The sequence below is a fragment of the Aquarana catesbeiana genome, linkage group LG01, assembly GCF_042186555.1.
Source record: "Aquarana catesbeiana isolate 2022-GZ linkage group LG01, ASM4218655v1, whole genome shotgun sequence".
Taxonomy (NCBI): Eukaryota; Metazoa; Chordata; class Amphibia; order Anura; family Ranidae; genus Aquarana; species Aquarana catesbeiana.
In genome coordinates, this window is record NC_133324.1 from 947,653,305 (window position 1) to 947,666,997 (window position 13,693).

General features: G+C 44.2%; 1 protein-coding gene across 3 annotated transcripts in view; it reads left to right on the top strand.

Moving 5' to 3' along the window:
* The window catches only part of HSPA12B (heat shock protein family A (Hsp70) member 12B), an 80,933-nt gene that overhangs the window by 26,100 nt on the left and 41,140 nt on the right, over positions 1-13,693 (top strand). For all 3 annotated transcript variants that reach the window (XM_073611112.1, XM_073611113.1, XM_073611114.1), the window contains 2 exons: positions 2,645-2,745; positions 5,531-5,655. In XM_073611112.1, the coding sequence (XP_073467213.1) occupies positions 2,645-2,745; positions 5,531-5,655 (226 nt within the window). The remainder of the gene's footprint in view (positions 1-2,644; positions 2,746-5,530; positions 5,656-13,693) is intronic.

Genomic DNA, 13,693 nt, shown 5'->3' on the forward strand with positions numbered 1-13,693 from the left:
ATGCACTTTTTATCTTTCAAAAATTGTTTCCCAGTGCTAAACCTTTCATCCAATTTCTAAATTGCTGCATTTGTAAATTTCAAAAGCCAATATAAAGAAATAGTAGTGGTTAAAAAAAAATCTTGTGGGTTTAACTGATCTTTTTTTTGTTAAAGTCTCCTTTAAGGGGTTTGACAGGGGGTGTGCCTTATGCCTACATATGTTTGCTAATAGGTGTCCCTCGTTCCCTTCTCAAGAAGTTGGGAGGTATGGTTAAACCCCCAAATTTTGCACTGTATAGCAGGAGGGAACGGATCCTGCACATTACGGATCCTGCACATTACAGATCCTGCACTTCGACAGATTTTGTGCCACTGCCCCTCCCCCTTCTTGCTCTATGGACTTATAGTGAAACCACCACAATGGTGACATCTAAGTTCCCAACCTGAGCTGTTCCCCTGCTGTAAACCCATCCAAGTGCTTCCACCTCCTGCCTATCAACTAATAGAGCTGGCACTTACAGCGCAAGTTCGATTTCAGTTTTTAGTTGGCGTGTGTGCAAAAACAGATTTCAGGGAATTGCTGAGCTGATAAATAATTCAATTACTTTTGAAGGTACCACCAGTCATCCTGCTCTGGTAAGCCTAATCTGGGGATCTGGGAACCCCCAGTCACCACACCATTTTCTCTAATCTAGTGATCCAGGAACCCCTAGTCACCCACCCGCCATTATGTCTCATCTGGGGATCTGGGAACCCCCAGTCACCCCCATGCCATTATAGCTAATCTGGTGATCTAAGAATCCCCAGTCACCCCCATGCCATTATGTCTAATCTTGGAAGCCCCAGTAACCCCCAGTCACCTTACTCCACGATGTCTAATCTGGGAAGCCCCAGTCACCCCACTACATTATGTCTAATGCGTTGATCTAAGAACCCCAAATCACCCTAATCCATTGTGTCTAATCTGGTGATCTAAGAACCCCCAGTCACCCTACTCCATTACGTCTAATTAGGGGATCTGGGAACCCCCAGTCACCTCACCTAATTATTTCTAATCAGAGGATCTGAGAACCCGCCGTCACCCAATTCAATTATGGCTAATCTGGTGATCTAAGAACCCCATGTCATCCTACCCTATTATGTCTAATCTGGGAAGCCCCAGTAAAGCCCAGTCTCCCAACATTCATTATGTCTAATCTGGTGATCTAAGAATCCCATGTCACCTTACACTATTATGTCTAATCTGCGAACCTCCAGTGACTCTACTCCATTATGTCTAATCTGGTGATCTAAGAACCCCCAGTCACCCCCATGCCATTATGTCTAATCTGGGGATCTGGGAACCCCCAGTCACCCTACTCTGTTATGTCTAATTTGGTGATCTAAGAACCCCCAGTCAGTTTACTCCATTATGTCTAATCTGTCACCTTACTCTGTTTTGTCTAATCTCGGAAGCCCGAGTTACCCCCAGTGACCCTACTCCATCCACGCCATTATGTCTAATCTGGGAACCCCCAGTCACCCTACTCTATTATATATAAACTGGGGATCTGGGAACCCCCAGTCACCCCATTCAATTATGTCTAATCTGGTGATCTAAGAACCCCATGTCATCCTACCCTATTATGTCTAATCTGGGAAGCCCCAGTAATGCCCAGTCTCCCTACTTCATTATGTCTAATCTGGTGATCTAAGAATCCCATGTCAACTTACACTATTATGTCTAATCTGGGAACCTCCAGTCACCCTACTCCATTATGTCTAATCTGGTGATCTAAGAACCCCATGTCTCCCTACTCCATTATGTCTAATCAGGGAAGCACCAGTAACCCCCAGTCACCCCACTTTATTATGTCTTACCTGGTGATCCAAGTACCCCCAGTCACCCTACTCCATGATGTCTGATCTGGTGATCTGGTGATCTAAGAATCCCATGTCACCCTACTTTATTATGTCTAATCTCGGAAACCCCCAATCACCCCACTTCATTATGTCTAATTTGGGAAGCCCCAGTCACCTCACTCCATTAGGTGTAATCTGTTGCTCTAAGAACCCAATGTCATCCTAATCCATTATGTCTAATCTGGGAAGCTCCAGTCACCCCACTCCGTTATGTCTAATCTGGGGATCTGGGAACCCTCAGTCACCGTACTTCTTTTATGTCTAATCCGGGAACCCCCACCCACACTCAATTATGTCTAATTTGGTGATCTGGGAACCCTCAGACACTCTACTCCATTATGTCTAATCTGGGGATCTGGAAATCCTGGTTTGTGGTGCAGTAGAGGAATACACAACAATGCCTACTGCAGGATCCATCTTACATAAACAAAGCCTGACCAAAAAAAAAATGTCTCTACTAAAATATTCATAGCCACCGGAAAAAAATCTGACTTGTCCTAGAAGTTGAATATGACTGGAGATGTGGCGGGTACAGAGAGAGGAAGCCGCATGATCCCAACTTTAGGAAAGAACACTCCCACTGACCCTGCAAGGTGTGCTCTGGATCCTGGTTACAGGAGATTACAGAGAAATGAATGTCAATGAATTGAGTTGCTGACTTTTGCTGGATACCGTGAATCATTTCTTGACTGCTTTTCCTTGACTGGTCTCAAAAACAATTGTTAGCAAATCTTGACTTTGTCCGACCTCTTCCCTTGCAGAGCATGACATGGATCGCTCCTACACGCCATCGCCACCAAATTCACCGAGTCTCCACAATGACAGCTGTAATATTGCCCCGCTCACCCCATCACAGTCTCCGGTAAGTTGACGCAACAATTTTACTGCACACTTATACACACTTATGCACACGTATACACATTATACTGACATTAACATGTAGGGATCATAGGTGTGCGCAGCCTATTGCGTTAGGGTGTGCACCCCAAAGCTCATACACACACGCCTCCAGCTGCACTGGACAGTGAATGAATGGGAAGTGCTCTGTGCTGAGCAGCTTCCTGTTCATTCACATACTGAAGCTTAGCAAAAACAGTTTACTATGCTTCAGTTATGAATGAACACAGTGAGTGTGTTCACTGTGTTCATCTAGAAATGGAGGGGGCTGGTAAATGACATATTTACTAGCCCCTTCCCCCACTCTCTATTCTGAAACACTCCCCACAGCAGCCGGGGGAGAGGAGAGGAAGGAGGCCAGCATCACTGCTGGGGGAAAAGGTGCAACACTGGGGGAAGCCTGGGCAGTAGGGGAATCTGCTCATAGTGATTAGGGTGTGCCCAGGCACACTCGGCACACCCCCTGCGCACGCCTATGGTAGGGATGTTATAGTTATGACTATGTGTTTGACCCTTGACCATTCCCTGAGGTCCTTGTTGAGAAGTATAGTCTGGAAGATTATAAATATTTAGGTCACCTTTACTGGTTGTTCTCTACCTCCTGGGCTTTTGCCTGGAGGGATGTGTATTTGCATTTATATTGTGTTGTGCTAAGATGTGCAAATATCTAGAAAAGATAACAAGTCCCTCAAAAAACAGAATATTAGTCCAATCCACAGGTGAAAATAGTCCACACCGTGACTCATTCACGGTTCCGGTTCCGTTTGAATAGTTTAATAGATGAACACTCCAAAACAGATCTCCACCACCATATGTTCACGAATGAAGGCTTACTAAAAATGTATGGCTCTCATACTATAGAGTAGTCATATATAGCATGGGGAAATATTGGCCACCCAAAGGTAAGGTTCCTGGCTCTCCTCGGCAGGATCCACCACTAACAAAAAGCAGAATTGCTCACAGGTATCCTCTGTCAAACTCCACCGTGTCAATACATGTTAGGTAAGAAACGGTAGACAGTGCACTTACATGTCAGAGAAAGGTCTCTATGCAGTAAAAATGCTTAGCTCCACTTCCGGGTAACGTGATGACATCAGCGTGTAGCTCTGTCCGACGCGTTTTGTCAGAGATCACAGGCACAAGGATGTGTATTTAGAATGTCTTTCTATATGGGCGCCTTTCCTGAGCCAGGGGTATGTGCCAGAGGTACCAATTGGAGTGGATAACTGGGGATAATTGGGCTTGCAGAGAATTTTATTGTTGAAGGGTGTTGCAAAAGAGCTGGGTAAACGTTACTGCGGGACATTTTAATAGGATTGATTGCCCATCAATCAGGGCTTTGTGACTGCTATCAAGACAAATATTTAATAGGTAAAGAGTCAGATTTAATAGATGGAGGTCTGCTGAAACCTAAGAAAGACTGTGACTGCTCTTACAGAGTTATAGATCCATGAGTTATGAGTATATATCTGATTTAACTTGTCCCTGCAGTCAGAAGTATGGTCTGGGTGATTATAAATATTTGGGTCTTCTTTCAAGAGCGTTCTCTATCTCTTGCACTTTTGCCGGGAGAAGATGTGTGTTTGGAGCAGCTTTTATCAACCTTTTGCACACAAAGGAACCCTTGAAAGAAGGCCTCAGGGAACCCCTGCTAAAAATTATAATATCTACAAGTCATGATACATTGGTGTGATGGTTAATGGGAAGAATGCTTACACTTGTGATCATTGGGAAGAATTACCCCCTTACAGATCATCAGTGTCAATGGGAACCTATCTGAGAAGTAGAGATTGCTCATTGTTTAAGGAACCCCTAGTAACCTTTGGAGGAACCCCAGGGTTCCTTGAAACCCTGGTTGAGAAACAGTCTCTCCACTTGGGCTTTGCCTTAGCCTAGAGTATGTGCCAGCTTGGCCCAAACAAACTTTTTAAAGTGACCGGAAACATGGAATTTAGCTTTACGCTACCTTCTAGTGTGAATATCTGGGGGTAGCTGGGCCTTTAAGAATCTTCTTGCTGAAGAATGCTGCAGAGGAACTGGATAGAAGCTACTGCTGGACATTGTAAGCGGAACAATTGCCCACCAATCAAGTTTTTTTTTTTTTTTACCACTACCAGAGTGCCAAGAGTCAGATTTTATCAGAGAGAGATCCACTGCAGCTTAAGCAAGACTGTGACTGCTTTTACAGGGCCAAAGATCCATGAGTTATGTATATTTATCGGATTTAACCATCCCCTGAGGTCCTTGTTCAGAAGTGTGGTTGGGGAGATGACAAATATTTGGGTCACCTTTCCGGAGTTGTCTCTACCTCCTGGAGAGGATGTGTGCTTAGAGTGTCTCCCCACTTGGGCCTTGCCTCAGCCTAGGGTATGTGCCAAAGGCCCAAGGACTTAGGAATTGTGCCAGCTTGGCCCAAACCAACTATTTAAAGTGACCAGAAACATGGAATTCAGCCACCTGCTGGATTAGATATCTGGGGGTAGCTGGGCCTTAAAAGAATCTTCTTGCTACAAAGTGTTGTGAAGGAGCTAAATAGAAGCTACTGCTGGATATTGTAAGGGTAATGTTCGCCCACCAATAAAGGTTTTTTTGACCACTATCACAGGGGCAAGAGTAAGATTTACTAAAGAGAGATCCACTGCAACTTACGAAAGACCGTAACTGCTCCTATAACATCATAGATCCGTGTGGCTGAAATGCTCTTAAAAAAAATCCTCCAATAAAGTCAGCTGGTTTGATTTCTCTTTCAGAGGAGCGTGCGCCGGAGGATACGAGCCCCTCAGTTCTATGTGGTGGTGGCCATTGACTTTGGCACAACATCCAGCGGCTATGCCTTCAGCTTTTGCAAAGACCCGGAAGCCATTCACATGATGAGGTGAGCTCTGAGACATTCTACAAAATAGCGACATTCATATATGAAGTGTAATAACCTACAGAAACCAATCAGGAATAATCATTTACAGCTCTGAGCGCTATAAGTTAAAATTTAGATTGGATGCTGCGAGTCACTGCAGCTTGTACATAAGCCTGAATGTGAATCTGATGTAGAGTTTATGAGCTACCTAGGATAAAATTACACCTAGAAACAATAGGAAGTATGTATAAATACATCACACACTAGAATAGCCTTTACTAAGACTTTACTAAGTATATATTAATACTGTGTCATTCTTTCAGAGGTCTTAATCCTTTTGGCTCTCTGTTTTTTCGTGCTGCCCATGTTCCTGTGCACATTTGGTTTCCACTTTAGTCTGATTAGATATGGGAGGAGTTTCTGGGGGTTGTCTATCCCCTAATTGGTTTTATTTCACTATAAATATTTTCAGTCTGAGTATGGTCACTAGGGATGAGCCGAACACCCCCCTGTTCGGTTCGCACCAGAACATGCGAACAGGAAAAAAGTTTGTTCGAACACGCGAACACCGTTAAAGTCTATGGGACACGAACATGAATAATCAAAAGTGCTAATTTTAAAGGCTAATATGCAAGTTATTGTCATAAAAAGTGTTTGGGGACCCGGGTCCTGCCCCAGGGGACATGGATCAATGCAAAAAAAGTTTTAAAAACGGCCGTTTTTTCAGGAGCAGTGATTTTAATAATGCTTAAAGTCAAACAATAAAAGTGTAATATCCCTTTAAATTTCGTACCTGGGGGGTGTCTATAGTATGCCTGTAAAGGGGCGCATGTTTCCCATGTTTAGAACAGTCTGACAGCAAAATGACATTTTGAAGGAAAAAACTCATTTAAAACTACCTGCGGCTATTGCATTGCCGACAATACACATAGAAGTTCATTGATAAAAACGGCATGGGAATTCCCCAAAGGGGAACCCCGAACCAAAATTTAAAAAAAAAATGACATGGGAGTCCCGCTAAATTCCATACCAGGCCCTTCAGGTCTGGTATGGATATTAAGGGGAACCCCGGCCAAAATAAAAAAAAAAAAATGACGTGGGGTTCCCCCTAAATTCCATACCAGACCCTTCAGGTCTGGTATTGATTTTAAGGGGAACCCCGCGTCAAAAAAAAAAAAAAAAAAAAACGGCGTGGGGTCCCGCCAAAAATCCATACCAGACCCTTATCCGAGCACGCAACCTGGCAGGCCGCAGGAAAAGAGGGGGGGACGAGAGTGCGGGCCCCCCCCTCCTGAACCGTACCAGGCCACATGCCCTCAACATTGAGAGGGTGCTTTGGGGTAGCCCCCCAAAATACCTTGTCCCCATGTTGATGAGGACAAGGGCCTCATCCCCACAACCCTGGCCGGTGGTTGTGGGGGTCTGCAGGCGCGGGGCTTATTGGAATCTGGAAGCCCCCTTTACAAGGGGACCCCCAGATCCCGCCCCCCCCCCTGTGTGAAATGGTAAGGGGGTACTTACCCCTACCATTTCACTAAAAAACTGTCAAAAATGTTAAAAATGACAAGAGACAGTTTTTGACAATTCCTTTATTTAAATGCTTCTTCTTTCTTATATCTTCCTTCATCTTCTGGTTCTTCTGGTTCTTCTGGTTCTTCCTCCGGCGTTCTCGTCCAGCATCTCCTCCGCGGCATCTTCTATCTTCTTCTCCTCGGGCCGCTCCGCACCCATGGCATTGGGGGGAGGCTCCCGCTCTTCTCTTCTTCTTTTCTTCTCTTCTTCTCTTCTTCTCTTCTTCATTTTCTTCTCCGGGCCGCTCCGCAATCCATGCTGGCATGGAGGGAGGCTCCCGCTGTGTGACGGCGCTCCTCGTCTGACAGTTCTTAAATAACGGGGGGCGGGGCCACCCGGTGACCCCGCCCCCCTCTGACGCACGGTGACTTGACGGGACTTCCCTGTGACGTCACAGGGAATGCCACAGGAAAGTCCGGTCATGTCCAGGGTTGTGGTGATGAGGCCCTTGTCCTCATCAACATGGGGACAAGGTGTTTTGGGGGGCTACCCCAAAGCACCCTCCCAATGTTGAGGGCATGTGGCCTGGTACGGTTCAGGAGGGGGGGGGGCGCACTCTCATCCCCCCCTCTTTTCCTGCGGCCTGCCAGGTTGCGTGCTCGGATAAGGGTCTGGTATTGATTTTTGGGGGGGCCCCACGCCGTTTTTTTTTTTTTTGGCGCGGGGTTCCCCTTAAAATCCATACCAGGTCTGGTATGGAATTTAGGGGGAACCCCACGTCATTTTTTTTTTTAAATTTTGGCCGGGGTTCCCCTTAATATCCATATCAGACCTAAAGGGCCTGGTATGGAATTTAGGGGGACTCCCACGTCATTTTTTTTTTTTAATTTTGGTTCGGGGTTCCCCTTTGGGGAATTCCCATGCCATTTTTATCAATGAACTTCTATGTGTATTGTCGGCAATGCAATAGCCGCGAGTAGTTTTAAATGAGTTTTTTCCTTCAAAATGTCATTTTGCTGTCAGACTGTTCTAAACACGGGAAACATGCGCCCCTTTACAGGCATACTATAGACACCCCCCAGGTACGAAATTTAAAGGGATATTACACTTTTATTGTTTGACTTTAAGCATTATTAAAATCACTGCTCCTGAAAAAACGGCCGTTTTTAAAACTTTTTTTTGCATTGATCCATGTCCCCTGGGGCAGGACCTGGGTCCCCAAACACTTTTTATGACAATAACTTGCATATTAGCCTTTAAAATTAGCACTTTTGATTTCTCCCATAGACTTTTAAAGGGTGTTCTGCGGCATTCGAATTTGCCGCGAACACCCCAAATTGTTCGCTGTTCGGCGAACTTGCGAACAGCCAATGTTCGAGTCGAACATGAGTTCGACTCGAACTCGAAGCTCATCCCTAATGGTCACCAGCTATATTTAAGCATCCATATTGATGTGAAACGCGTTAGCCTGCCTGTACCTTTCATCACCATGATGTAAGAGATTTTGGATCTTCTACACTGTTTTGCCATCAGCTGTTTTCTTCAATTTTCTAGAGTAGCGTTGGTCAACTTTCTTGATCTAGGAGACCTCAAGTGTCGTCCTGACATTGCCAAAGGGTCATGCATAATATTCAACAATTGTAATAATACAGAAAGCTGTTAAAGACTGCAGATGTGCAACGTGAGATTGCAGAGACTACAGGCATTCTACAAGAGATGGTCAGAAACTGCAGAAAAGGGACAGAAGAAGGTGAAAGACTATGAGCCAGCACCAAGAGATGGTCATATACTTCAAACCAGCAATATTAGATGGTTAAAGACTAAGGGACAGCAACAAGAGATGGTCATAGACTGCAGACAAGCAACATGAGATTGTCATATTATGGGACAGCAACAAGAGATGGTCAAAGACTATGGGACAGCAGCAAGAGATGGTCAAAGACTATGGGACAGCAACAAGAGATGATCAAAGACTATGGGACAGCAGCAAGAGATGATCAAAGACTATGGGACCACAACATGAGATGGTCAAAGACTATGGGACAGCAACAAGAGATGGTCATAGACTGAAGACAAGGAACATGAGATTTGTGCAAACACACTCATGCATACACCTGTGTTGCAAGTTCAAAATAAACCATTGGTAATAGTGAATACATAGGGATTCAATCGAATCGGTTTATGTATATAGTTAAAAGTTGGTATTGCGTTACTGTTGCTTTTCTAAGGAGTGATAAAATAGCTGGTTTTGCAATTGCTATTGGTATACAAAGCCAATAGTCAGCGAGTGTTACGGTATCAAGCTGATCGGCTAGTGTATGGCTATGTGATGGACACATAGTTTGTGTCCATCACATAGCCATACACTAGCCGATCAGCTTGATACCGTAACACTCGCTGACTATTGGCTTTGTATACCAATAGCAATTGCAAAACCAGCTATTTTACCACTCCTTAGAAAAGCAACAGTAACGCAATACCAACTTTTAACTATATACATAAACCGATTCGATTGAATCCCTATGTATTCACTATTACCAATGGTTTATTTTGAACTTGCAACACAGGTGTATGCATGAGTGTGTTTGCACAAATTGGTGAATGATGGTTAGACTTTGGTGTCCAGGTGTTGATTATAATGACAGGATATTGAATACTGGCTGTAATGCTATTTAAACACCCAACTACTGGCACCAATTTAGCTCTGAAGAAGCTTGGAAACAAGCGAAACGCGTAAGCGTCTGACCCACGTACAGGTGGGACAGAGACCTCCACACATCAATGAAAAAACCCCCTTTCACTTGGATGTGAATATCCCGATCGGATCTTAGACAATGGTTTGAGTCTTGCAGTGGACACTGAGACCAAGTGCTCTTTCTAATCACCTGACAGACCAAGGGCGGAACACCTGAATGTCTGAACCCTGCGACTCACCGTATCTCCCCCCGGAGAAGATCCGGAAACGAAAGCTCATATCTGCAACAAACAAACACACCGCATGAACGATCCCCGTCAACACATCAGCGAGGTTATCAGCAATCTTCTCGGGCTCCATCATCCCTTCATTGAAAACGTCGAATGGTGAGCTAAACTGTACTCCAGCACCAGGAGGCACGATGTTTATGGTCATTCACCGTCTGTTTTTTCATATATAAGATGTGAATTAAGCCCTTTGAATTGCTGCAAACTTAATTGACCTAATCGGAACTTTTCAAGTTCTTTATGGTGGTGTTGTTTTGTTACATGAATTCCTGTTTAGCTACTGGGATCACATCTGAATGGACTTTCATCACTAGCAGATGCACTCTATTAATAAAGACCGAAGGCATACCACTTATATAATTCATCCTATTTAGGAACTTTGTGGAAATTGCACAGACCCGGGTCTTTTCTTTAATGATTGTTATGAGTGCGAGTGCATGAGCGATTGATGTATGTGGATTGTCTATGGTGGCCACCTGCACACAATAGGACCAAATCCTATTTTTTAATACATGGTTTGTGGATAGATGTTTCCACATTTAATATGACCCAATAAAGTTATTTAGGTTCACAATAATTGTTCTTGAGTGGACCATCTTTCTTTGGGGAATCCCTTTTGCCCCTATTTTTCTCTCCCACACATATGTTATATGGTCCCTTGAACAACTATTTGTTTGATTGTTGACCAAGTATCGTCGGATCAATCAACAAATGGCATTTGTGACATCAGGGGTATAACAATTAAGGTAGGCAAACCTTGGCCGGTGATTGAACCCCCTCCACACACCCCTGAACCTATTTCTGAGAAACTCAAGGTGTCCCCTTCTCTTTATCTTCTTATAAGGAACATGAGATGGCCAAAGACTAAGGTACAGCAACGAGAGATGGTCATAGACTGAAGACAAGCAACATGAGATGGCAAAAGACTAAGGGACAACAAGAGATAGTCATAGACTGCAGACAAGCAACAAGAGATGGTCATAGACTGCAGACAAGCAACATGAGATTGTCATATACTATGGGACAGCAACAAGAGATGGTCAAAGACTATGGGACAGCAACTAGAGATGGTCACTGCAGATAAGGAACATGCGCTGGTCAGAAACCCATGGACAGAATAACAGATGGTCATAGACTGCAGACAAGCAAAATGAGATGGCCAAAGACTATGGGACAGCAACAAGAGATGGTCAAAGCCTGCAGACAAGCAACATGAGATGGTCAAAGACTAGGGGACAACAAAAGATGGTCATAGACTGTAGGCAAGAGCATGGCATGGTCAAAGACTATAGGACAACAAAAAGAGATAGTCATTGACTGCAGCCAAGCAGCATGAGATAGTCAAAGACTATGGAACAGCAACATCCGATGGCCGAAGACTAAGGGACAGAAACAAGAGATGGTCATAGACTGCAGACAAGCAAAATGAGATGGTCAAAGGAGGAGGGATGCTTTGTCCCCATTGGAAGATTCCCCTTCTACTTCTCTTCAAGTGGCAACTGAAAATTTAATATTTCCCTAGGCTTTAAGCCAGGTGTGAATCTCTTTAGCGGGAACAGGAACAGCCATTAAAACACTAGAAAGTGGATAGGAGGTGTTGGAACTGTGAAACACCATATTGTATATATTCAAGTTCAAATATAAGCTTGTTCCAATGGTTTGCACCTCCAACGCGTTTTGTGGGAGTGTATATGGAGTGAATAATAAAAATAGAGGTGGATGTTGCTGGAGTGTACTGAAGTGTTCAGTGATCATCAACAGCTGACTTGACCAGCTCCACTCCAATAGGAAGTTGGTGGAGTAATGCCCCGTACACACGGTCGGACATTGATCGGACATTTCGACAACAAAATCCTAGGATTTTTTCCGACGGATGTTGGCTCAAACTTGTCTTGCATACACACGGTCACACAAAGTTGTCGGAAAATCCGAGCATTCTGAACGCGGTGACGTAAAACACGTGCGTCGGGACTATAAACGGGGCAGTAGCCAAAAGCTTTCATCTCTTTATTTATTCTGAGCATGCGTGGCACTTTGTGCGTCGGATTTGTGTACACACGATCGGAAATTCCGACAACAGATTTTGTTGTCGGAAAATTTTATAGCCTGCTCTCAAACTTTGTGTGTCGGAAAATCCGATGGAAAATGTGTGATGGTGCCCACACACGTCGGAATTTCTGACAACAAGGTCCTATCACACATTTTCCGTCGGAAAATCCGACCGTGTGTACGGGGCATTACAGCCACTGAAACGTGTCGGCTTTGAAACACTTTACCACTGGAAGAAGCTTGTATTTGTTTACGATACGCATCTTCAACCTGACAGGGGTTCTATCTTCACAACACTTTATCTAAATCTAAAAAAAATAGATAAACTTCAAGCTTGGAAAAGAAGGGCTACAGCAACAGCAGACCAAAGGTATCTATGATCATAAACTATACAGTATATCACATTCACATTTAGGCAATGGTTTCTCAACTACCAGCTGACAACAGGAAGACAGGAAGACAGGAAGACAGGTTGCATTGAACCAGCGATGACCACAACTGGTTGACTAAAAAACAGAAATTAATTTACTGGTGAGACAAATCTTAACCTCTGACATGCAGACAGATGTTCAGAGTTTGACAAACACATCATAAATCTCTATGTCCATCCTTTTCTTCTAGCGTGCTTCGGGCTGCTGGTGGTGTTCTAGTGTGCGTTATAAACTAACATTAGGCCCTATAACACCAAAAGGCAAGTTGATAGGATATCGTCCCCGACCATTGTTGCTGATCACGTGTACCCTCTTTGTGGTCTCTAGGTGGTTGCACCTAATAAAGTGACCACTGAGAACATAGGAAGGTGTGCCTTCCACAAATCTCTCTGTGCTTCCATATAGACTGTATGTATCCTTGGCTGAACCCCAAGGCTTCCACAAGTGCAGCACAGATGTTGACTGTTAAACCATTTCCCAAATTTTCTGGAGAATTGCACCAGCTGAGCAGGTTTTCCTGTGAAACAGATTGAAATCTTATGTTTAGGGGCATCAATAGAAATCACAGGGCTCAGTGGTAACATTTTGGAGTTTACAGAGGTGGTCAGTGGGATGGAGAATGCCCTTCACGTTGGTGGTCAATGTGAGAAAGAAAGTCCCTTACGTTGGTGGACAGTGGGAGAAAGAATACTCCTCACATTGGTAGTCAGTAGGAGGAAGAATGTCCCATATGTTGGTGGTTAGTGGGAAGAATGCCCCTTACATTGGTGTTCAGTGCAAGGAAGAATGTCCCTTACGTTGGTTGTCAGCAGAATGAAGAAGTCCCTTCACATTGGTGGTCAGTGGGAAGAATTATCTTTACATTGGTGGTCAGTTGGATGAAGATTGTCCCTTACATTGGTGTTCAGTGCAAGGAAGAATGTCCCTTACATTGGTATTCAGTAGGAGGAAGAATGTCCCATACGTTGGTGGTCAGTGGGAGGAAGAATATCCCCTACGTTGGTGGTCAGTGAGATGAGGAATGCCCCTTACATTGGTGTTCAGTGCAAGGAAGAATGTCCCTTATGTTGGTTGTCAGTAGAATT